Source organism: Oncorhynchus clarkii, chromosome 12, assembly GCF_045791955.1.
Source record: "Oncorhynchus clarkii lewisi isolate Uvic-CL-2024 chromosome 12, UVic_Ocla_1.0, whole genome shotgun sequence".
Taxonomy (NCBI): Eukaryota; Metazoa; Chordata; class Actinopteri; order Salmoniformes; family Salmonidae; genus Oncorhynchus; species Oncorhynchus clarkii.
In genome coordinates this window covers 15,043,636-15,067,111 of record NC_092158.1, presented here as the reverse complement: position 1 = coordinate 15,067,111, position 23,476 = coordinate 15,043,636, and the positions used below count along the sequence as shown (strand labels likewise).

Here is a 23,476-nt window from a genome sequence, read left to right as displayed (position 1 = left end):
AAATATTTATGGTATAGATTTTTCCTGCTTGCCAATAACTTCTCTGTAAATATGAGGGAAGATCATTTACACTGCAATATTTTACCAAAATGACATTTTTATCTCATTATCATATCATTTTTGGGTAATAATCAAGTACCTTACTGTGATTGTTTTCAATTAAAATGGTAAAAAAGGAACAATAATAGCTTCTTAGCAAAGAGCAATTTCTCAAGCAAGAATTTAGCTAGGACTGTCTGGGAGTGGTCTTAGTGGGGAGGGGAAAACTGAAAATGAGCTGTTATTGGCAGAGAGGTTTGGAACTCTCTTTCTTTATTGGTCTACTAACTAATTTACCTCCTGGTGATGTCACCATGGAATGCCAAAACTCCATCCCACCAAAACAGGCTTAAATTTCAGGCGGTCTTTTCAAACAGCTCTTACACTAAAATGGCATTATCATCATTTTCACAACCTCATAGTGTGGAAATATATATATGAAACACATGAAAATCACGTTTTTGACTGCATCTTTTCTCAAATAAAAGTCTTTGTCTTCTCTGTAGTAACAACAGTTCTTTTCTTGCAGTGTTGCTATCGTGTGTGTCGTCATTTAACGTGGATGACAAGAATGGGGAGACTTTCAATGGTCCGCTGGAGGACATGTTTGGATACTCAGTCCAGCAGTTTGAGAACAGTGAGGGGAAGTGGTGAGTTCATTCGTGTTATCATCCACAAGACCTGGGTTCACATAGTGTCCGTTTTCTTTCAAATACTTTAGCTGCACTTGATTAAGCTTGCCTGGTTCCATGGAATCAATGAAATAGTACCAAAAGTTTAAACAGCAAACTCAACCCAACTGGCACTCCAGCCAGACTCAATAAAACACAAAGTATTTAAAGAGAAAACAAATACTATTTGAACCCAGGTCTATTTGAACCCACTCTAACACTTGTCACCATGTCTGAACACCCATACTTGCGTTCTAAGTAGTATTATTTTAGGTATGTGAAAATAGAACGTTGGGTATGTGACATCACGATAATCGAGTATGCTTTAAATTCCAGGATGTTATAATAATTCAGATGATTTCGGCTTTTCATTGAGTGGAATTCACTGCACACTTTTGAGGAAGGGAATGGGCTTTCCAGACTCACCTGTGTTTGACAGCAGCTTATCATCAGCTGATAATGAAATAAGAGGACGATCTCTTTAATACATTTAACGAATAGCGTGCACATTGGATGACGCATTCTCATGATGGGTGAGCCTAGTGCGTTATTTGTTGCTCACTCTATTGGTTGTTGACTAATCACTGCTTTCCAAAAAATGATGTAGTACGATTAGTGCACAGCATGTAGTTTTAGTAAGTAGTAGGCAAGACAGATTTCGGACAAGACCACTGTCCTGGTGGTCAGGGTTGGGGTCAATTCCATTTAAATTCCAATCAATTCAAGAAGTACACTGAAATTCCAATTCTAATCTCTTCAATGAATTTCAAAGAGGAACATTTTCAATTGGAATTGGAATTTGGTTTAGTTTCTGAATTGACTGGAATTGAAATGGAATTGACCCCAACCCTGACAGTAGTTTGGTTTCCTGTTAGCTGAACAAGTTCAACATTGAGATACAGTATCTTGCAATACCGATTGCAATCATATCATGACTTATGTGTCCCTCCCTGTAAAGTTGACAATTTCATAATTTTTTCCTTTTTATAGAAATTAACATATTGAACATACAGGATTTTGTAATAATAAAATTGGTATGTAAAGAAAAGAGAAACAAAAAGAGGTTGTTCTACACCCCCAACTCCCCATCCCATTCCCGCTTGTATCAGTTAGGCCAGTTAGGCCTGCAGCCTAACACTGTCTGTCTCATATAAAGAGTCCCTCCCTCCGCTTGTTAAGTGAACACAACCTACCAGAGTATCCACTCAGCCCGCCAGTAAAGACACCGTGAAACCATGATCTCTCTCTTAATTGGTCAAGGAACACATATTTACATGCTAGTAAACTACGTCTGCCCCCCTTTAGAGAAAGGTACTGTTCCCTCAGACAGAGAGAGAGAGAGACAGTCGTCCCCTATAGTTCTCCTGTGTGTGTCCTAAATGGCACCCTATTCCCTACACAGTACACTACTACATAAATAGGGAATAGGGGGCCATTTGGGACTCAACCTCTAACTAGCTAACTATCCACATACATTCAGCTGGAATGGGCTTATTAAACTCATATGGGACCAGTTACAGTAATTCAGTCCTTCTCAATCAGCAGGAGCAGCTGTGATGAGGAACGATGAACGATCCCACAGCTTTCTTCTTTTACAGAGTTCATGTAGAGAATTCCCTGATGGCTCCAGTTACTCTCACGTGTACACAGATAGATACCACTGTATAAGAGTGACGGGGGCTAGTTACAGTGCCTTGCGAAAGTATTCGGCCCCCTTGAACTTTGCGACCTTTTGCCACATTTCAGGCTTCAAACATAAAGATATAAAACTGTATTTTTTTGTGAAGAATCAACAACAAGTGGGACACAATCATGAAGTGGAACGACATTTATTGGATATTTCAAACCTTTTTAACAAATTCAAAACTGAAAAATTGGGCGTGCAAAATTATTCAGCCCCTTTACTTTCAGTGCAGCAAACTCTCTCCAGAAGTTCAGTGAGGATCTCTGAATGATCCAATGTTGACCTAAATGACTAATGATGATAAATACAATCCACCTGTGTGTAATCAAGTCTCCGTATAAATGCACCTGCACTGTGATAGTCTCAGAGGTCCGTTAAAAGCGCAGAGAGCATCATGAAGAACAAGGAACACACCAGGCAGGTCCGAGATACTGTTGTGAAGAAGTTTAAAGCCGGATTTGGGTACAAAAACATTTCCCAAGCTTTAAACATCCCAAGGAGCACTGTGCAAGCAATAATATTGAAATGGAAGGAGTATCAGACCACTGCAAATCTACCAAGACCTGGCCGTCCCTCTAAACTTTCATCTCATACAAGGAGAAGACTGATCAGAGATGCAGCCAAGAGGCCCATGATCACTCTGGATGAACTGAGATCTACAGCTGAGGTGGGAGACTCTGTCCATAGGACAACAATCAGTCGTATATTGCACAAATCTGGCCTTTATGGAAGAGTGGCAAGAAGAAAGCCATTTCTTAAAGATATCCATAAAAAGTGTTGTTTAAAGTTTGCCACAAGCCACCTGGGAGACACACCAAACATGTGGAAGAAGGCGCTCTGGTCAGATGAAACCAAAATTGAACTTTTTGGCAACAATGCAAAACGTTATGTTTGGCGTAAAAGAATGCACCATCCCCACTGTCAAACATGGTGGTGGCAGCATCATGGTTTGGGCCTGCTTTTCTTCAGCAGGGACAGGGAAGATGGTTAAAATTGATCAGAAGATGGATGGAGCCAAATACAGGACCATTCTGGAAGAAAACCTGATGGAGTCTGCAAAAGACCTGAGACTGGGACGGAGATTTGTCTTCCAACAAGACAATGATCCAAAACATAAAGCAAAATCTACAATGGAATGGTTCAAAAATAAACATATCCAGGTGTTAGAATGGCCAAGTCAAAGTCCAGACCTGAATCCAATCGAGAATCTGTGGAAAGAACTGAAAACTGCTGTTCACAAATGCTCTCCATCCAACCTCACTGAGCTCGAGCTGTTTTGCAAGGAGGAATGGGAAAACATTTCAGTCTCTCGATGTGCAAAACTGATAGAGACATACCCCAAGCGACTTACAGCTGTAATCGCAGCAAAAGGTGGCGCTACAAAGTATTAACTTAAGGGGGCTGAATAATTTTGCACGCCCAATTTTTCAGTTTTTGATTTGTTAAAAAAGTTTGAAATATCCAATAAATGTTGTTCCACTTCATGATTGTGTCCCACTTGTTGTTGATTCTTCACAAAAAAATACAGTTTTATATCTTTATGTTTGAAGCCTGAAATGTGGCAAAAGGTCGCAAAGTTCAAGGGGGCCGAATACTTTCGCAAGGCACTGTATGTGTTTGTTCCAATATCCACACTTGAAGGCATGTTTAAACTTGTAATTTCACCCAAAGATCATGTTAAAGCAAGACCTGATAGTTCCAGTTACTTTCTAGTTCACAAATACTACACATACTAACATACCATACCATAGAATGCATTCCTGACACTAGTTTCATTTTAAGACATATGCTAGCAGTATGTGTTGATATTGGAGCAGAGCCTTGGTTGGGCTTATAATTTACACAAACCTCCCTTAAAATCAGAGAGATAGAGAGAAAGAAAGAGAAAGAAATTGTGCCTAGATGCCTAAGTGATCTTAACCTGGGTTACTGTAGATGTGAGGTGAGTGATCTTAACCTGGGTTACTGTAAATGTGAGGTGTGTGATCGTAACCTGGGTTACTGTAAATGTGAGGTGTGTGATCGTAACCTGGGTTACTGTAGGTGAGTGATCATTCACAGATGGAATGGCACCATTAGACACCTCTCACTCAAAGCAAGGGCTAGGTCAGTGTGCTAGGACAGTGTGCTAGGACAGCTAGGACAGTGTGCTAGGACAATGTGCTAGGACAGCTAGGACAGTGTGCTAGGACAATGTGCTAGTCGGGTGTGCTAGGTCAGTGTGCTAGGAAAGTGTGCTAGGTCAGTGTGCTAGGTCAGTGTGCTAGGTCAGTGTGCTTGGACAGAGTGCTAGTTCAGTGTGCTAGGACAGTGTGCTTGGACAGATTTCTAGGACAGAGTGCTAGTTCAGTGTGCTTGAACAGAGTGCTAGGTCAGTGTGATTGGACAGAGTGCTAGTTCAGTGTGCTAGGACAGTGTGCTTGGACAGAGTGCTAGGACAGAGTGCTAGTTCAGTGTGCTTGGACAGTGTGCTAGGTCAGTGTGCTTGGACAGAGTGCTAGGTCAGTGTGCTTGGACAGAGTGCTAGTTCAGTGTGCTAGGTCAGTGTGCTTGGACAGTGTGCTTGGACAGAGTGCTAGGTCAGTGTGCTTGGACAGAGTGCTAGGTCAGTGTGCTTGGACAGAGTGCTAGGTCAGTGTGCTTGGACAGAGTGCAAGTTCAGTGTGCTTGTACAGAGTGCTAGGACAGTGTGCTTGGACAGAGTGCTAGGACAATGTGCTTGGACAACTAGGTCAGTGTGCTAGGACTGTGTGCTAGTTCAGTGTGCTAGGTCAGTGTGCTTGGACAGTGTGCTTGGACAGAGTGCTAGGTCAGTGTGCTTGGACAGAGTGCTTGGACAGAGTGCTAGGTCAGTGTGCTTGGACAGAGTGCTAGGTCAGTGTGCTTGGACAGAGTGCAAGTTCAGTGTGCTTGTACAGAGTGCTAGGTCAGTGTGCTTGGACAGAGTGCTAGGTCAGTGTGCTTGGACAGAGTGCTAGGTCAGTGTGCTTGGACAGAGTGCAAGTTCAGTGTGCTTGTACAGAGTGCTAGGACAGTGTGCTTGGACAGAGTGCTAGGACAATGTGCTAGGTCAGTGTGCTTGGACAGAGTGCTTGGACAGAGTGCTAGGTCAGTGTGCTTGGACAGAGTGCTAGGTCAGTGTGCTTTGACAGAGTGCAAGTTCAGTGTGCTTGTACAGAGTGCTAGGACAGTGTGCTTGGACAGAGTGCTAGGACAATGTGCTAGGACAGCTAGGTCAGTGTGCTAGGACAGTGTGCTAGTTCAGTGTGCTAGGTCAGTGTGCTTGGACAGTGTGCTTGGACAGAGTGCTAGGTCAGTGTGCTTGGACAGAGTGCTAGGTCAGTGTGCTTGGACAGAGTGCAAGTTCAGTGTGCTTGTACAGAGTGCTAGGACAGTGTGCTTGGACAGAGTGCTAGGACAATGTGATTGGACAGCTAGGTCAGTGTGCTAGGACAGTGTGCTAGTTCAGTGTGCTAGGTCAGTGTGCTTGGACAGTGTGCTTGGACAGAGTGCTTGGAGAGTGTTCTAGGTCAGTGTGCTAGGTCAGTGTGCTATGTCAATGTGCTAGGACAGCTAGGTCAGTGTGCTAGGACAGTGTGCTATGACTGCTAGGTCAGTGGGCTTGGACAGTGTGCTATGACAGCTAGGACAGTGTGCTAGGTCAGTGTGCTAGAACAGCTAGGTCAGTGAGCTAGGTCAGTGTGCTATGACAGCTAGGTCAGTGAGCTAGGTCAGTGTGCTATGACAGTGCTATGACAGCTAGGTGAGTGAGTTAGGTCAGTGTGCTAGTTCAGTGTGCTAGGTCAGTGTGCTTGGACAGTGTGCTTGGACAGAGTGCTAGGTCAGTGTGCTTGGACAGAGTGCTTGGACAGAGTGCTAGGTCAGTGTGCTTGGACAGAGTGCTAGGTCAGTGTGCTTGGACAGAGTGCAAGTTCAGTGTGCTTGGACAGTGTGCTTGGACAGAGTGCTAGGTCAGTGTGCTTGGACAGAGTGCTAGGTCAGTGTGCTTGGACAGAGTGCAAGTTCAGTGTGCTTGTACAGAGTGCTAGGACAGTGTGCTTGGACAGAGTGCTAGGACAATGTGCTTGGACAGAGTGCTAGAACAGTGTGCTAGCACAGCTAGGTCAGTGTGCTAGGACAGTGTGCTAGGTCAGTGTGCTAGGACAGTGTGCTAGGACAGTGTGCCTGGACAGAGTGCTAGGACAGTGTGCTAGGACAGCTAGGTCAGTGAGCTAGGTCAGTGTGCTAGGACAGTGTGCTAGGACAGCTAGGTCAGGGTGCTAGGACAGTGTGCTAGGACAATGTGCTAGGACAGCCAGGTCAGTGTGCTTGGACAGTGTGCTAGGACAGTGTGCTAGGACAGCTAGGTCAGTGTGCTAGGACAGTGTTATAGGTCAGTGTGCTATGACAGCTAGGTCAGTGAGCTAGGTCAGTGTGCTAGGACAGTGTGCTAGGACAGCTAGGTCAGTGTGCTAGGACAGTGTGCTAGGACAATGTGCTAGGACAGCCAGGTCAGTGTGCTTGGACAGTGTGCTAGGACAGTGTGCTATGACAGCTAGGTCAGTGTGCTAGGTCAGTGAGCTAGGTCAGTGTTCTATGACAGCTAGGTCAGTGAGCTAGGTCAGTGAGCTAGGTCAGTGAGCTAGGTCAGTGAGCTATGACTGCTAGGTCAGTGTGCTTGGACAGTGTGCTAGGACAATGTGCTAGGACAGCCAGGTCAGTGTGCTTGGACAGTGTGCTAGGACAGTGTGCTATGACATCTAGGTCAGTGTGCTAGGTCAGTGAGCTAGGTCAGTGTTCTATGACAGCTAGGTCAGTGAGCTAGGTCAGTGAGCTAGGTCAGTGAGCTAGGTCAGTGAGCTAGGTCAGTGAGCTAGGTCAGTGAGCTAGGTCAGTGTGCTATGACTGCTAGGTCAGTGTGCTTGGACAGTGTGCTATGACAGCTAGGACAGTGTGCTAGGTCAGTGTGCTAGAACAGCTAGGTCAGTGAGCTAGGTCAGTGTGCTATGACAGCTAGGACAGTGTGCTAGGTCAGTGTGCTAGAACAGCTAGGTCAGTGAGCTAGGTCAGTGTGCTATGACAGCTAGGTCAGTGAGCTAGGTCAGTGTGCTATGACAGTGCTATGACAGCTAGGTGAGTGAGTTAGGTCAGTGTGCTAGTTCAGTGTGCTAGGTCAGTGTGCTTGGACAGTGTGCTTGGACAGAGTGCTAGGTCAGTGTGCTTGGACAGAGTGCTTGGACAGAGTGCTAGGTCACTGTGCTTGGACAGAGTGCTAGGTCAGTGTGCTTGGACAGAGTGCTAGGTCAGTGTGCTTGGACAGAGTGCAAGTTCAGTGTGCTTGGACAGTGTGCTTGGACAGAGTGCTAGGTCAGTGTGCTTGGACAGAGTGCTAGGACAGTGTGCTTGGACAGAGTGCTAGGACAATGTGCTTGGACAGAGTGCTAGAACAGTGTGCTAGCACAGCTAGGTCAGTGTGCTAGGACAGTGTGCTAGGTCAGTGTGCTAGGACAGTGTGCTAGGACAGTGTGCCTGGACAGAGTGCTAGGACAGTGTGCTAGGACAGCTAGGTCAGGGTGCTAGGACAGTGTGCTAGGACAATGTGCTAGGACAGCCAGGTCAGTGTGCTTGGACAGTGTGCTAGGACAGTGTGCTAGGACAGCTAGGTCAGTGTGCTAGGACAGTGTTATAGGTCAGTGTGCTATGACAGCTAGGTCAGTGAGCTAGGTCAGTGTGCTAGGACAGTGTGCTAGGACAGCTAGGTCAGTGTGCTAGGACAGTGTGCTAGGACAATGTGCTAGGACAGCCAGGTCAGTGTGCTTGGACAGTGTGCTAGGACAGTGTGCTATGACAGCTAGGTCAGTGTGCTAGGTCAGTGAGCTAGGTCAGTGTTCTATGACAGCTAGGTCAGTGAGCTAGGTCAGTGAGCTAGGTCAGTGAGCTAGGTCAGTGAGCTAGGTCAGTGAGCTAGGTCAGTGAGCTAGGTCAGTGTGCTATGACTGCTAGGTCAGTGTGCTTGGACAGTGTGCTAGGACAATGTGCTAGGACAGCCAGGTCAGTGTGCTTGGACAGTGTGCTAGGACAGTGTGCTATGACATCTAGGTCAGTGTGCTAGGTCAGTGAGCTAGGTCAGTGTTCTATGACAGCTAGGTCAGTGAGCTAGGTCAGTGAGCTAGGTCAGTGAGCTAGGTCAGTGAGCTAGGTCAGTGAGCTAGGTCAGTGTGCTATGACTGCTAGGTCAGTGTGCTTGGACAGTGTGCTATGACAGCTAGGACAGTGTGCTAGGTCAGTGTGCTAGAACAGCTAGGTCAGTGAGCTAGGTCAGTGTGCTATGACAGCTAGGTCAGTGAGCTAGGTCAGTGTGCTAGGACAGTGTGCTAGGACAGCTAGGTCAGGGTGCTAGGACAGTGTGCTAGGACAATGTGCTAGGACAGCCAGGTCAGTGTGCTTGGACAGTGTGCTAGGACAGTGTGCTAGGACAGCTAGGTCAGTGTGCTAGGACAGTGTTATAGGTCAGTGTGCTATGACAGCTAGGTCAGTGAGCTAGGTCAGTGTGCTAGGACAGTGTGCTAGGACAGCCAGGTCAGTGTGCTTGGACAGTGTGCTAGGACAGTGTGCTATGACAGCTAGGTCAGTGTGCTAGGTCAGTGAGCTAGGTCAGTGTTCTATGACAGCTAGGTCAGTGAGCTATGTCAGTGAGCTAGGTCAGTGAGCTAGGTCAGTGAGCTAGGTCAGTGTGCTATGACTGCTAGATCAGTGTGCTTGGACAGTGTGCTAGGACAATGTGCTAGGACAGCCAGGTCAGTGTGCTTGGACAGTGTGCTAGGACAGTGTGCTATGACAGCTAGGTCAGTGTGCTAGGTCAGTGAGCTAGGTCAGTGTTCTATGACAGCTAGGTCAGTGAGCTAGGTCAGTGAGCTAGGTCAGTGAGCTAGGTCAGTGAGCTAGGTCAGTGAGCTAGGTCAGTGTGCTATGACTGCTAGGTCAGTGTGCTTGGACAGTGTGCTATGACAGCTAGGACAGTGTGCTAGGTCAGTGTGCTAGAACAGCTAGGTCAGTGAGCTAGGTCAGTGTGCTATGACTGCTAGGTCAGTGTGCTTGGACAGTGTGCTAGGACAATGTGCTAGGACAGCCAGGTCAGTGTGCTTGGACAGAGTTCTAGGTCAGAGTGCTAGGTCAGAGTGCTAGGTCAGTGAGCTAGGTCAGTGTGCTAGGACAGTGTGCTTAGACAGAGTGCTAGGTCAGTGTGATTGGACAGAGTGCTAGGACAGTGTGCTAGTTCAGTGTGCTAGGACAGTGTGCTTGGACAGTGTGCTTGGACAGAGTGCTAGGTCAGTGTGCTTGGACAGAGTGCTAGGTCAGTGTGCTTGGACAGAGTGCTAGGTCAGTGTGCTAGGACAGAGTGCTAGGTCAGTGTGCTAGTTAGGGTGCTTGGACAGAGTGCTAGGACAGTGTGCTAGTTCAGTGTGCTAGGACAGTTTGCTTGGACAGTGTGCTTGGACAGAGTGCTAGTTCAGTGTGCTTGGACAGATTGCTAGGTCAGTGTGCTTGGACAGAGTGCTAGTTCAGTGTGCTTGGACAGAGTGCTAGGACAGAGTGCTAGGACAGAGTGCTAGGTCAGTGAGCTAGGTCAGTGTGCTAGGACAGTGTGCTTAGACAGAGTGCTAGGTCAGTGTGCTTGGACAGAGTGCAAGGACAGTGTGCTAGTTCAGTGTGCTAGGACAGTGTGCTTGGACAGTGTGCTTGGACAGAGTGCTAGGTCAGTGTGCTTGGACAGAGTGCTAGGTCAGTGTGCTAGGACAGAGTGCTAGGTCAGTGTGCTAGTTCAGTGTGCTTGGACAGAGTGCTAGATCAGTGTGCTAGTTCAGTGTGCTAGGACAGTGTGCTTGGACAGAGTGCAAGTTCAGTGTGCTTGTACAGAGTGCTAGGACAGTGTGCTTGGACAGAGTGCTAGGACAATGTGCTTGGACAGAGTGCTTGGACAGTGTGCTAGGACAACTAGGTCAGTGTGCTAGGACAGTGTGCTAGTTCAGTGTGCTAGGTCAGTGTGCTTGGACAGTGTGCTTGGACAGAGTGCTTGGAGAGTGTTCTAGGTCAGTGTGCTAGGTCAGTGTGCTATGTCAGTGTGCTAGGACAGCTAGGTCAGTGTGCTGGGACAGTGTGCTAGGTCAGTGTGCTATGACAGCTAGGTGAGTGAGTTAGGTCAGTGTGCTAGTTCAGTGTGCTAGGTCAGTGTGCTTGGACAGTGTGCTTGGACAGAGTGCTAGGTCAGTGTGCTTGGACAGAGTGCTAGGTCAGTGTGCTAGGACAGTGTGCTTGGACAGAGTGCTAGGACAGAGCGCTAGGTCAGTGTGCTTGGACAGAGTGCTAGTTCAGTGTGCTACGACAGAGTGCTAGGACAGTGTGCTTGGACAGAGTGCTAGTTCAGTGTGCTTGGACAGAGTGCTATGACAGCTAGGACAGTGTGCTAGGTCAGTGTGCTAGAACAGCTAGGACAGTGTGCTAGGTCAATGTGCTAGGTCAGTGTGCTAGGACAGTGAGCTAGGTCAGTGTGCTTGGACAGTGTGCTATGACAGCTAGGACAGTGTGCTAGGACAGAGTGCTAGGACAGTGTGCTAGGTCAGTGAGCTAGGTCAGTGTGCTATGACAGCTAGGTCAGTGTGCTAGGTCAGTGTGCTCGAACAGCTAGGACAGTGTGCTAGGTCAATGTGCTAGGTCAGTGTGCTAGGAAAGTGTGCTTGGACAGAGTGCTAGGACAGTGTGCTAGTTCAGTGTGCTAGGACAGTGTGCTTGGACAGAGTTCTAGTACAGAGTGCTAGTTCAGTTTGCTAGGACAGTGTGCTTGGACAGTGTACCTGGACAGAGTGCTAGGTCAGTGTGGTTGGACAGAGTGCAAGTTCAGTGTGCTTGGACAGAGTGCTAGGTCAGTGTGCTTGGACAGTGTGCTAGTTCAGAGTGCTTGGACAGAGTTCTAGGTCAGAGTGCTAGGTCAGAGTGCTAGGTCAGTGAGCTAGGTCAGTGTGCTAGGACAGTGTGCTTAGACAGAGTGCTAGGTCAGTGTGATTGGACAGAGTGCTAGGACAGTGTGCTAGTTCAGTGTGCTAGGACAGTGTGCTTGGACAGTGTGCTTGGACAGAGTGCTAGGTCAGTGTGCTTGGACAGAGTGCTAGGTCAGTGTGCTTGGACAGAGTGCTAGGTCAGTGTGCTAGTTAGGGTGCTTGGACAGAGTGCTAGGACAGTGTGCTAGTTCAGTGTGCTAGGACAGTTTGCTTGGACAGTGTGCTTGGACAGAGTGCTAGTTCATTGTGCTTGGACAGAGTGCTAGGTCAGTGTGCTTGGACAGAGTGCTAGTTCAGTGTGCTTGGACAGAGTGCTAGGACAGAGTGCTAGGACAGAGTGCTAGGTCAGTGAGCTAGGTCAGTGTGCTAGGACAGTGTGCTTAGACAGAGTGCTAGGTCAGTGTGCTTGGACAGAGTGCAAGGACAGTGTGCTAGTTCAGTGTGCTAGGACAGTGTGCTTGGACAGTGTGCTTGGACAGAGTGCTAGGTCAGTGTGCTTGGACAGAGTGCTAGGTCAGTGTGCTAGGACAGAGTGCTAGGTCAGTTTGCTAGTTCAGTGTGCTTGGACAGAGTGCTAGATCAGTGTGCTAGTTCAGTGTGCTAGGACAGTGTGCTTGGACAGAGTGCAAGTTCAGTGTGCTTGTACAGAGTGCTAGGACAGTGTGCTTGGACAGAGTGCTAGGACAATGTGCTTGGACAGAGTGCTTGGACAGTGTGCTAGGACAACTAGGTCAGTGTGCTAGGACAGTGTGCTAGTTCAGTGTGCTAGGTCAGTGTGCTTGGACAGTGTGCTTGGACAGAGTGCTAGGTCAGTGTGCTTGGACAGAGTGCTTGGACAGAGTGCTAGGTCAGTGTGCTTGGACAGAGTGCTAGGTCAGTGTGCTTGGACAGAGTGCAAGTTCAGTGTGCTTGTACAGAGTGCTAGGACAGTGTGCTTGGACAGAGTGCTAGGACAATGTGCTAGGACAGCTAGGTCAGTGTGCTAGGACAGTGTGCTAGTTCAGTGTGCTAGGTCAGTGTGCTTGGACAGTGTGCTTGGACAGAGTGCTAGGTCAGTGTGCTTGGACAGTATGCTAGGTCAGTGTGCTTGGACAGAGTGCAAGTTCAGTGTGCTTGTACAGAGTGCTAGGACAGTGTGCTTGGACAGAGTGCTAGGACAATGTGATTGGACAGCTAGGTCAGTGTGCTAGGACAGTGTGCTAGTTCAGTGTGCTTGGACAGTGTGCTTGGACAGAGTGCTTGGAGAGTGTTCTAGGTCAGTGTGCTAGGTCAGTGTGCTATGTCAGTGTGCTAGGACAGCTAGGTCAGTGTGCTGGGACAGTGTGCTAGGTCAGTGTGCTATGACAGCTAGGTGAGTGAGTTAGGTCAGTGTGCTAGTTCAGTTTGCTAGGTCAGTGTGCTTGGACAGTGTGCTTGGACAGAGTGCTAGGTCAGTGTGCTTGGACAGAGTGCTTGGACAGAGTGCTAGGTCAGTGTGCTTGGACAGAGTGCTAGGTCAGTGTGCTTGGACAGAGTGCAAGTTCAGTGTGCTTGGACAGTGTGCTTGGACAGAGTGCTAGGTCAGTGTGCTTGGACAGAGTGCTAGGTCAGTGTGCTTGGACAGAGTGCAAGTTCAGTGTGCTTGTACAGAGTGCTAGGACAGTGTGCTTGGACAGAGTGCTAGGACAATGTGCTTGGACAGAGTGCTAGAACAGTGTGCTAGCACAGCTAGGTCAGTGTGCTAGGACAGTGTGCTAGGTCAGTGTGCTAGGACAGTGTGCTAGGACAGTGTGCCTTGACAGAGTGCTAGGACAGTGTGCTAGGACAGCTAGGTCAGTGAGCTAGGTCAGTGTGCTAGGACAGTGTGCCAGGACAGCTAGGTCAGGGTGCTAGGACAGTGTGCTAGGACAATGTGCTAGGACAGCCAGGTCAGTGTGCTTGGACAGTGTGCTAGGACAGTGTGCTAGGACAGCTAGGTCAGTGTGCTAGGACAGTGTTATAGGTCAGTGTGCTATGACAGCTAGGTCAGTGAGCTAGGTCAGTGTGCTAGGACAGTGTGCTAGGACAGCTAGGTCAGTGTGCTAGGACAGTGTGCTAGGACAATGTGCTAGGACAGCCAGGTCAGTGTGCTTGGACAGTGTGCTAGGACAGTGTGCTATGACAGCTAGGTCAGTGTGCTAGGTCAGTGAGCTAGGTCAGTGTTCTATGACAGCTATGTCAGTGAGCTAGGTCAGTGAGCTAGGTCAGTGAGCTAGGTCAGTGAGCTAGGTCAGTGAGCTAGGTCAGTGTGCTATGACTGCTAGGTCAGTGTGCTTGGACAGTGTGCTAGGACAATGTGCTAGGACAGCCAGGTCAGTGTGCTTGGACAGTGTGCTAGGACAGTGTGCTATGACATCTAGGTCAGTGTGCTAGGTCAGTGAGCTAGGTCAGTGTTCTATGACAGCTAGGTCAGTGAGCTAGGTCAGTGAGCTAGGTCAGTGAGCTAGGTCAGTGAGCTAGGTCAGTGAGCTAGGTCAGTGTGCTATGACTGCTAGGTCAGTGTGCTTGGACAGTGTGCTATGACAGCTAGGACAGTGTGCTAGGTCAGTGTGCTATGACAGCTAGGTCAGTGAGCTAGGTCAGTGTGCTAGGACAGTGTGCTAGGACAGCTAGGTCAGGGTGCTAGGACAGTGTGCTAGGACAATGTGCTAGGACAGCCAGGTCAGTGTGCTTGGACAGTGTGCTAGGACAGTGTGCTAGGACAGCTAGGTCAGTGTGCTAGGACAGTGTTATAGGTCAGTGTGCTATGACAGCTAGGTCAGTGAGCTAGGTCAGTGTGCTAGGACAGTGTGCTAGGACAGCCAGGTCAGTGTGCTTGGACAGTGTGCTAGGACAGTGTGCTATGACAGCTAGGTCAGTGTGCTAGGTCAGTGAGCTAGGTCAGTGTTCTATGACAGCTAGGTCAGTGAGCTAGGTCAGTGAGCTAGGTCAGTGAGCTAGGTCAGTGAGCTAGGTCAGTGAGCTAGGTCAGTGTGCTATGACTGCTAGATCAGTGTGCTTGGACAGTGTGCTAGGACAATGTGCTAGGACAGCCAGGTCAGTGTGCTTGGACAGTGTGCTAGGACAGTGTGCTATGACAGCTAGGTCAGTGTGCTAGGTCAGTGAGCTAGGTCAGTGTTCTATGACAGCTAGGTCAGTGAGCTAGGTCAGTGAGCTAGGTCAGTGAGCTAGGTCAGTGAGCTAGGTCAGTGAGCTAGGTCCGTGTGCTATGACTGCTAGGTCAGTGTGCTTGGACAGTGTGCTATGACAGCTAGGACAGTGTGCTAGGTCAGTGTGCTAGAACAGCTAGGTCAGTGAGCTAGGTCAGTGTGCTATGACTGCTAGGTCAGTGTGCTTGGACAGTGTGCTAGGACAATGTGCTAGGACAGCCAGGTCAGTGTGCTTGGACAGTGTGCTAGGACAGTGTGCTATGACAGCTAGGTCAGTGTGCTAGGTCAGTGAGCTAGGTCAGTGTTCTATGACAGCTAGGTCAGTGAGCTAGGTCAGTGAGCTAGGTCAGTGAGCTAGGTCAGTGAGCTAGGTCAGTGAGCTAGGTCAGTGTGCTATGACTGCTAGGTCAGTGTGCTTGGACAGTGTGCTATGACAGCTGGGACAGTGTGCTATGACAGCTAGGACAGTGTGCTAGGTCAGTGTGCTAGAACAGCTAGGACAGTGTGCTAGGTCAGTGTGCTAGGAAAGTGTGCTAGTTCAGTGTGCTAGGACAGTGTGCTTGGATAGAGTTCTAGGACAGAGTGCTAGTTCAGTATGCTAGGACAGTGTGCTTGGACAGAGTGCTAGGACAGAGCGCTAGGTCAGTGTGCTTGGACAGAGTGCTAGTTCAGAGTGCTTGGACAGAGTGCTAGTTCAGTGTGCTACGACAGAGTGCTAGGACAGTGTGCTTGGACACAGTGCTAGTTCAGTGTGCTTGGACAGAGTGCTATGACAGCTAGGACAGTGTGCTAGGTCAGTGTGCTAGAACAGCTAGGACAGTGTGCTAGGTCAATGTGCTAGGTCAGTGTGCTAGGACAGTGAGCTAGGTCAGTGTGCTTGGACAGTGTGCTATGACAGCTAGGACAGTGTGCTAGGACAGAGTGCTAGGACAGTGTGCTAGGTCAGTGAGCTAGGTCAGTGAGCTAGGTCAGTGTGCTATGACAGCTAGGTCAGTGTGCTAGGTCAGTGTGCTCGAACAGCTAGGACAGTGTGCTAGGTCAATGTGCTAGGTCAGTGTGCTAGTACAGTGTGCTAGGTCAGTGTGCTAGGAAAGTGTGCTTGGACAGAGTGCTAGGACAGTGTGCTAGTTCAGTGTGCTAGGACAGTGTGCTTGGACAGAGTTCTAGTACGGAGTGCTAGTTCAGTTTGCTAGGACAGTGTGCTTGGACAGTGTACCTGGACAGAGTGCTAGGTCAGTGTGGTTGGACAGAGTGCAAGTTCAGTGTGCTTGGACAGAGTGCTAGGTCAGTGTGCTTGGACAGTGTGCTAGTTCAGAGTGCTTGGACAGAGTTCTAGGTCAGAGTGCTAGGTCAGAGTGCTAGGTCAGTGAGCTAGGTCAGTGTGCTAGGACAGTGTGCTTAGACAGAGTGCTAGGTCAGTGTGATTGGACAGAGTGCTAGGACAGTGTGCTAGTTCAGTGTGCTAGGACAGTGTGCTTGGACAGTGTGCTTGGACAGAGTGCTAGGTCAGTGTGCTTGGACAGAGTGCTAGGTCAGTGTGCTTGGACAGAGTGCTAGGTCAGTGTGCTAGGACAGAGTGCTAGGTCAGTGTGCTAGTTAGGGTGCTTGGACAGAGTGCTAGGACAGTGTGCTAGTTCAGTGTGCTAGGACAGTTTGCTTGGACAGTGTGCTTGGACAGAGTGCTAGTTCAGTGTGCTTGGACAGAGTGCTAGGTCAGTGTGCTTGGACAGAGTGCTAGTTCAGTGTGCTTGGACAGAGTGCTAGGACAGAGTGCTAGGACAGAGTGCTAGGTCAGTGAGCTAGGTCAGTGTGCTAGGACAGTGTGCTTAGACAGAGTGCTAGGTCAGTGTGCTTGGACAGAGTGCAAGGACAGTGTGCTAGTTCAGTGTGCTAGGACAGTGTGCTTGGACAGTGTGCTTGGACAGAGTGCTAGGTCAGTGTGCTTGGACAGAGTGCTAGGTCAGTGTGCTAGGACAGAGTGCTAGGTCAGTGTGCTAGTTCAGTGTGCTTGGACAGAGTGCTAGATCAGTGTGCTAGTTCAGTGTGCTAGGACAGTGTGCTTGGACAGAGTGCTAGGTCAGTTTGCTTGGACAGAGTACTAGTTCAGTGTGCTTGGGCAGAGTGCTAGGTCAGTGTGCTTGGACAGAGTGCTAGGTCAGTGTGCTTGGACAGAGTACTAGTTCAGTGTGCTAGGACAGCTAGATCAGTGTGCTAGGACAGCTAGGTCAGTGTGCTAGGACAGCTAGGTCAGTGTGCTAGGACAGCTAGGTCAGTGTGCAAGGACAGCTAAGTCAGTGTGCAAGGACAGCTAGGTCAGTGTGCTAGGACAGCTAGGTCAGTGTGCTAGGACAGCTAGGTCAGTGTGCTAGGACAGCTATGTCAGTGTGCAAGGACAGCTAAGTCAGTGTGCTAGGACATCTAGGTCAGTGTGCTAGGACAGCTAGGTCAGTGTGCCTGGACAGAGTCTAGGACAGTGAGGGTCAGGCACAGATGTGTGATAGCTAGATCAGCTAGGACAGCTAGATCAGTGTGCTAGGACAGCTAGGTCAGTGTGCTAGGACAGCTAGGTCAGTGTGCTAGGACAGCTAGGTCAGTGTGCAAGGACAGCTAAGTCAGTGTGCAAGGACAGCTAGGTCAGTGTGCTAGGACAGCTAGGTCAGTGTGCTAGGACAGCTAGGTCAGTGTGCTAGGACAGCTAGGTCAGTGTGCTAGGACAGCTATGTCAGTGTGCAAGGACAGCTAAGTCAGTGTGCTAGGACATCTAGGTCAGTGTGCTAGGACAGCTAGGTCAGTGTGCCTGGACAGAGTCTAGGACAGTGAGGGTCAGGCACAGATGTCTATACAGTATGTAACTGTAGCTGTGTGATCTGAGATGATTACAGCTTTCTCTCTCTCAGATGGCTGTGTGTGTGTGTGTGTGTGTGTGTGTGTGTGTGTGTTCCCACCGCTGGCTCCCTCTTTAGGTGATCAGGGGCCATTAGGAGGGTGGAATGTTAATTAGCGGACTGTTTACATGCTAGCAGATAACTAGCATAGTTTAGACTCGTATCCTACTCAAAAGATTTCTGAGAGAGAACCAAGCCCAGCTGGAGTTTGTTATCGCACTCAGCTAACAAGCTGTATTGCAACGCAGAGTGTGGGTTACTCACTCAGAACATGTAAACAAAGTAATGAGTAAACATGGTAGGCCTAACTGTTCAAATGTATACTTTCCACTGCACTTTTTCAGATACGTTTTCTTATAGTGTTTTGTTAGTGAGAAAACCAAAACCAACTGATCAGTTGTTGCTTACAATGTCACCATATCCTGTCAAATTGATGGTGGCTGGGGTATGGAATAGTCTGCTAACCTCTCTCCTCTGTCTCTCTTTAAAGGGTGCTGATTGGTTCTCCCCTGGCCGGCCAGCCAGCCAAACGGACTGGAGATGTCTACAAATGCCGTGTGGGTCAAGGACCAAACCCTAGATGTATCAAACTGGAACTGCCTGGTGAGAACGTGTGTATGTGTGTGTGTGTGTGTGTGTGTGTGTGTGTGTGTGTGTGTGCGTGCGTGCGTGCGTGCGTGCATGCGTGTGTTTTAACTATCCTTGTGAGGTCAAGTATAGTAAAACAAGGAAAACTCGGACAACTGGGGACATTTCGCAGGTCCCCACAAGGAAAGAGGCTATTTTAGGCTTAGGGTTAGGTTTACAATTAGGGTAAGGGTTAGGGGTTAGGTTTAAGTTTGGGGTTAGGTTAAGGGTTAGGGTTGGTCCCCACAAGGATAGTTACACAAACGTGTGTGTGTTTGTGCCATTGATACTGCGTTATTGATCCTCCAGTTGTCAGCACTAGCTGATCTAAGGCATAGCCTCTAATATTGTATGGTGTGCTGGTCTGGTCTGGGACTCCCTGCTTCCCTGGCAGTGTGCTGGACAGGACGTGAAGCACAGCAGCACGACAGCAGAACAGGAAGACACTACATAAACAGGATTTTAATGTCTCATCTCATCCACTCTCAACTGTATTATCATTAACTAACCAGATAACCAGTATGACTCCATTCCACTGCTTTATGCTTCAGCTTCTGGCCTTCTAATGACGCTGACTCAATACTGAACAAGGTTGGGGTCAATTCCATTTCAGTAAAGTCAATTAAGGAATGAAACTTCATTGACTGAAATTAAATGGATTTGGCCCCAACACTGATACTGACTCAATTCCAGCAGGCAAGATTTATTATTTATTTTATTGAACATTTATTTAACTAGGAAAGTCACTTAATTAAGAACAAATTCTTATTTTACAATGACGGACTACCCCTGTCAAACCCTCACCTAACCCGGACGACGCTGGGCCAATTGTGCACCGCCCCATGGGTTGAGCTTAGTTAGGATTACTAAATCAATTTAATGGAATTTAATCAATTACATTTGGGATACATAATATAATTTATTATATATTTAACATGAACATTATCTGTTGTTTTGGTATCTGTAGAAAATGCATTGTTGATGTATAACCTGCTAAAGGTTGTAAGAGATATAAGGGTATCTGTCCTCCACATGACAATCTGGTCATATACAGTGTCAGTCTTACAATGGCTGTATTGTCCTATAGCTTGATGGCTTCTGAGAGCATGCATACATTTTAGTATTTGTGACCCCAGCTGGAATCAAAACTCACAACCCTGGCATAGCTAGAGTCATGCTCTTACCAGACTACAGTATTTATGCTGGAAAACAAAATATGAAGACTGTAGAGTTAGATCATAGCTCAAGTAATGAACGATCCTATAAATAACTACATGTCAATAGTGCACATTGTTAAAAGTGAAGTCCGGAGGGATTCAAGAGGGGCTTGAGGGGTGGTCTGTCTGTCTTTCTATGGGAAAATTATACAGGAATTTGAGCAGCTGTTTTTTCTTTCTTTCACTGACTTTATTCCATATTTTCCCAGAAAACACAACAATTCCTAATTTACACGAAGTCAAGGAAAACATGACCATGGGAACGACGTTGGTTACCAACCCTCAAGGAGGCTTTCTGGTAAGAGGACACGTGACAATGTAGATGGCAGCCCTGGACTGCAAGAGCCAGTGGACTGTACAGTTGTTACAGTATGTAGAGCTGACATATACAGATAAAGTCGGAGGTTTACATACACATTAGCCAAATATATTTAAACTCAGTTTTTCACAATTCCTGACATTTAATCCTAGTAAAAATTCCCTGTCTTAGGTCATTTAGGATCCCCACTTTATTTTAAGAACGCAAAATGTCAGAATAATAGTAGAGAGAATGATATATTTCAACTTTTATTTCTTTCATCACATTCCCAGTGGGTCAGAAGTTCACATACACTCAAATAGTATTTGGTAGCATTGCCTTTAAATTGATTAACTTGGGTCAAACGTTTCGGGTAGCCTTCCACAAGCCGTCCACAATAAGTTGGGTGAATTTTGGCCCATTCCTCCTGACAGAGCTGGTGTAACTGAGTCAGTTTTGTAGGCCTCCTTGCTTGCACACACTTTTTCAGTTCTGCCCACACATTTTCTATAGGATTGAGGTCAGGGCTTTGTGATGGCCACTCCAAGGCTTTGACTTTGTTGTCCTTAAGCCGTTTTGCCACAACTTTGGGTGTATGTTTGACGTCATTGTCCATTTGCGACCAAGCTTTAAGTTCTGATGTCTTGAGATGTTGCTTCAATATATCCACATAATTTTCCTTCCTCAGGATACCATCTATTTTGTGAAGTGCACCAGTCCCTCCTGCAGCAAAGCACCCCCACAACATGATGCTGCCACCCCCATGCTTCACGGTTGGGATGGTGTTCTTCGGCTTGCAAGCCTCCCCCTTTTTCCTCCAAACATAACGATGGTCATTATGGCCAAGCAGTTCTATTTTTGTTTCGTCAGACTAGATGACATTTCTCCAAAAGAATGATCTTTGTCCCCATGTGCAGTTGCAAACCGTAGTCTGGCTTTTAATGGCGATTTTGGAGCAGTAGCTTCTTCCTTGCTGAGTGGCCTTTCAGGTTATGTTGATGTAGGACTTGTTTGACTGTGGATATAGATACTTTTGTACCCAGACCACAAGGTCCTTTGCTGTTGTTCTGGGATTGATTTGCACTTTTACGTTCAGCTCTAGGAGACAGAACGAGTCTCCTTCCTGAGCGGTATGACGACTGTGTGGTCCCATAGTGATTATACTTGCGTACTATTGTTTGTACAGATGAACGTGATACCTTCAGGCGTTTGGAAATTTCTCCCAAGGATGAACCAGACTTGTGGAGGTCTCCAATTTTTTCTGAGGTCTTGGCTGATTTCTTTAGATTTTCCCATGATGTCAAGCAAAGAGGCACTGAGTTTGAAGGTAGACCTTGAAATACATCCACAGGTACACCTCCTATTGACTCAAATGATGTCACTTAGCCTATCAGAAGCTTCTAAAGCCATGCCATAATTTTCTGGAATTTTCCAAGCTGTTTAAAGGCACAGTCAACGTAGTGTATGTAAACTTCTGATCCACTTAAATTGCGATACAGTGAATTATAAGCGAAATAATCTGTCTGTAAACTATTGTTGTAAAAATTACTTGTGTCATGCACAAAGTAGATGTCCTAACCGACTTGCCAAAACTATAGTTTGTTAACAAGAAATGTGTGGAGTGGTTGAAAAACGAGTTTTAATGACTCCAACCTAAGTGTATGTAAACTTCTGACTTCAACTGTATATCACACACACTGTACGGTTGTTACTGTATGTAGAGCTGACATATATATCACACACACTGTACGGTTGTTACTGTATGTAGAGCTGACATATATATCACACACACTGTACGGTTGTTAAACAAAACAGATTCATCAATACTGGTTTGAGTTGTAAACTCCTACATCCCTCATATGGGGAGTAAATTGTAGGAAAACACTAAGAACATAATCTGGAAGAGTTATAGTATTTAAAGTAATTCCATTTTCCAAATATTGTTTGCAATTGCAGACCCCCATCTCTCTCTCTCTCTCTCTCTCTCTCTCTCTGTCTCTCTCTCTCTCTCTGTCTTTCTCTCTCTCTCTCTCTCTCTCTCTCTCTCTCTCTCTCTCTCTCTCTCTCTCTCTCTCTCTCTCTCTCCCTGTTTCTCTCTCTCTCTCTCTCTCTCTCTCTCTCTCTCTCTCTCCCTGTTTCTCTCTCTCTCTCTCTCTCTCTCTCTCTCTCTCTGTCTCTCTCTCCCTGTTTCTCTCTCTCTCTCTCTCTCTAAATGAATGGGTCTGAGTATTTATAATAATGACATTATAAGAGATTAATTACAAGGCCCGGGTCTGACCAGATCTTTCCTCTCTGCCTTTTTACTGGGCTTATACCTCACTGCTCATATAAGGACTGTTGATTAGAGAGTCTTCTTAACCAATCAGATCATGTACTTCAGAGAGACAGTTACTTTGAGTCCAAATTAAACACCTTAACCCGGTGTGTGTGTTTGTGTGCATTTCCTATTGGGCTAAGAGTTAAGGTTTTTCCTGTGGCAAACCCTGTTTCAGATCCCGCCGTGACAAGTGTGTGTGTGCGCACGTGTGTGCTCTTGTCTTCCAGGCCTGTGGTCCACAGTACGGCTACATGTGTGGTCAGCAGACATACATCTCTGGGGTCTGTACCAACGTCAGCTCAACCTTCCAGGTGCTCAACTCCATCGCCCCGGCTGTGCAAGGTACAAGTTCACCCTAACTCTAGCTAGACGACAGTACCCCTCACACTCCTCCCTTTACACACAGAAACAACTACACTGTTAAGTTTAGGCATTCATTCCAATTGGTTAAGTTAATGGTTAAGGTTTGGGATTGGGTTAGGGTTATTAAACACATGACCCTCAGAGCTGGAGTTTGCGGCTTACGCCCACCCGCCATCCTGATCCGCAGCACCCTAGCAAAACCCAAGCCTACTTGATTGTAATTGCATCGCGCTCAACGCTGCCCCTAGTGGCGGGTTTTGAAGGCATCTCCCAATGTCCTTAGTACGTCTAATTTCGAAGTCAATCTTGAGCAACCTTGCTGCTACACCCCCTATTCCTCTCAACATCCCTCCACCCCAAGGCACAGAACACAGAACAAATTTTAATGTTGTTGGTTTTACCAGCCCTGGTTGCGCAATCGATATGCTGCTACAATTTAGGGAGTCTTGTTTTCAGATTAGCCTTGTTAAAATCCCCAGCTACAATGAATGCAGCCTCAGGATATGTGGTTTCCAGTTTGCAAAAAGTCAAATAAAGTTCGTTCAGGGCCATTGATGTGTCTGCTTGGGGGGGAATATATACGGCTGTGATTATAATCGAAGAGAATTCCCTTGGTAGATAATGCGGTCGACATTTGATTGTGAGGAATTCTAAGTCAGGCCACCGTCCCCACAGGAGGCCTTTTCCTTTTGGTAGGCCGTCATTGTAAATAAGAATGAGTTTTTAACTGACTTGTTAAATAAAGGTTAAATAAAAAATTATAAATAAAACACAGACCAGAGAAACACTATCCCTCAAACCTCTACTCACCATCTCTCTCCACCCCGCCCCAACACTCTCCATTCCTCCATTCCCATACCTCAGAGCCACGTGGCCAGAGAGAGACATCACTTGTGTACATAAGAACATTCCGCTTAGCGTAAACTACTGTCCAGTCTCTCAACTCCCCCATGCATGCCCAAGTTAGGACCGAGTTTAGTGAGTTGTCATCTCTGTCTTCTCTCCACACTGAGGGATCAGTGTGTGAAGGTAACAGTACAGTGAACTCCACAGCTCCTCACCACTCTGTAGTTTTAGGCACAGTAATGGACATGAATTCTAAGTGGGTTCTAATGTAGCCTGTAAATGTGTTTCAATATCTATACCAGCATA

The 23,476-nt window shown here is 47.3% G+C and overlaps 1 protein-coding gene across 2 annotated transcripts in view; it reads left to right on the top strand.

The window, feature by feature from the left end:
* LOC139422752 (integrin alpha-1-like) overlaps nt 1–23,476 on the top strand; it is an 86,005-nt gene that overhangs the window by 23,003 nt on the left and 39,526 nt on the right. For both annotated transcript variants that reach the window (XM_071174073.1, XM_071174074.1), the window contains exons 2-5: nt 569–689; nt 17,993–18,105; nt 19,556–19,644; nt 22,189–22,303. In XM_071174073.1, the coding sequence (XP_071030174.1) occupies nt 569–689; nt 17,993–18,105; nt 19,556–19,644; nt 22,189–22,303 (438 nt within the window). The remainder of the gene's footprint in view (nt 1–568; nt 690–17,992; nt 18,106–19,555; nt 19,645–22,188; nt 22,304–23,476) is intronic.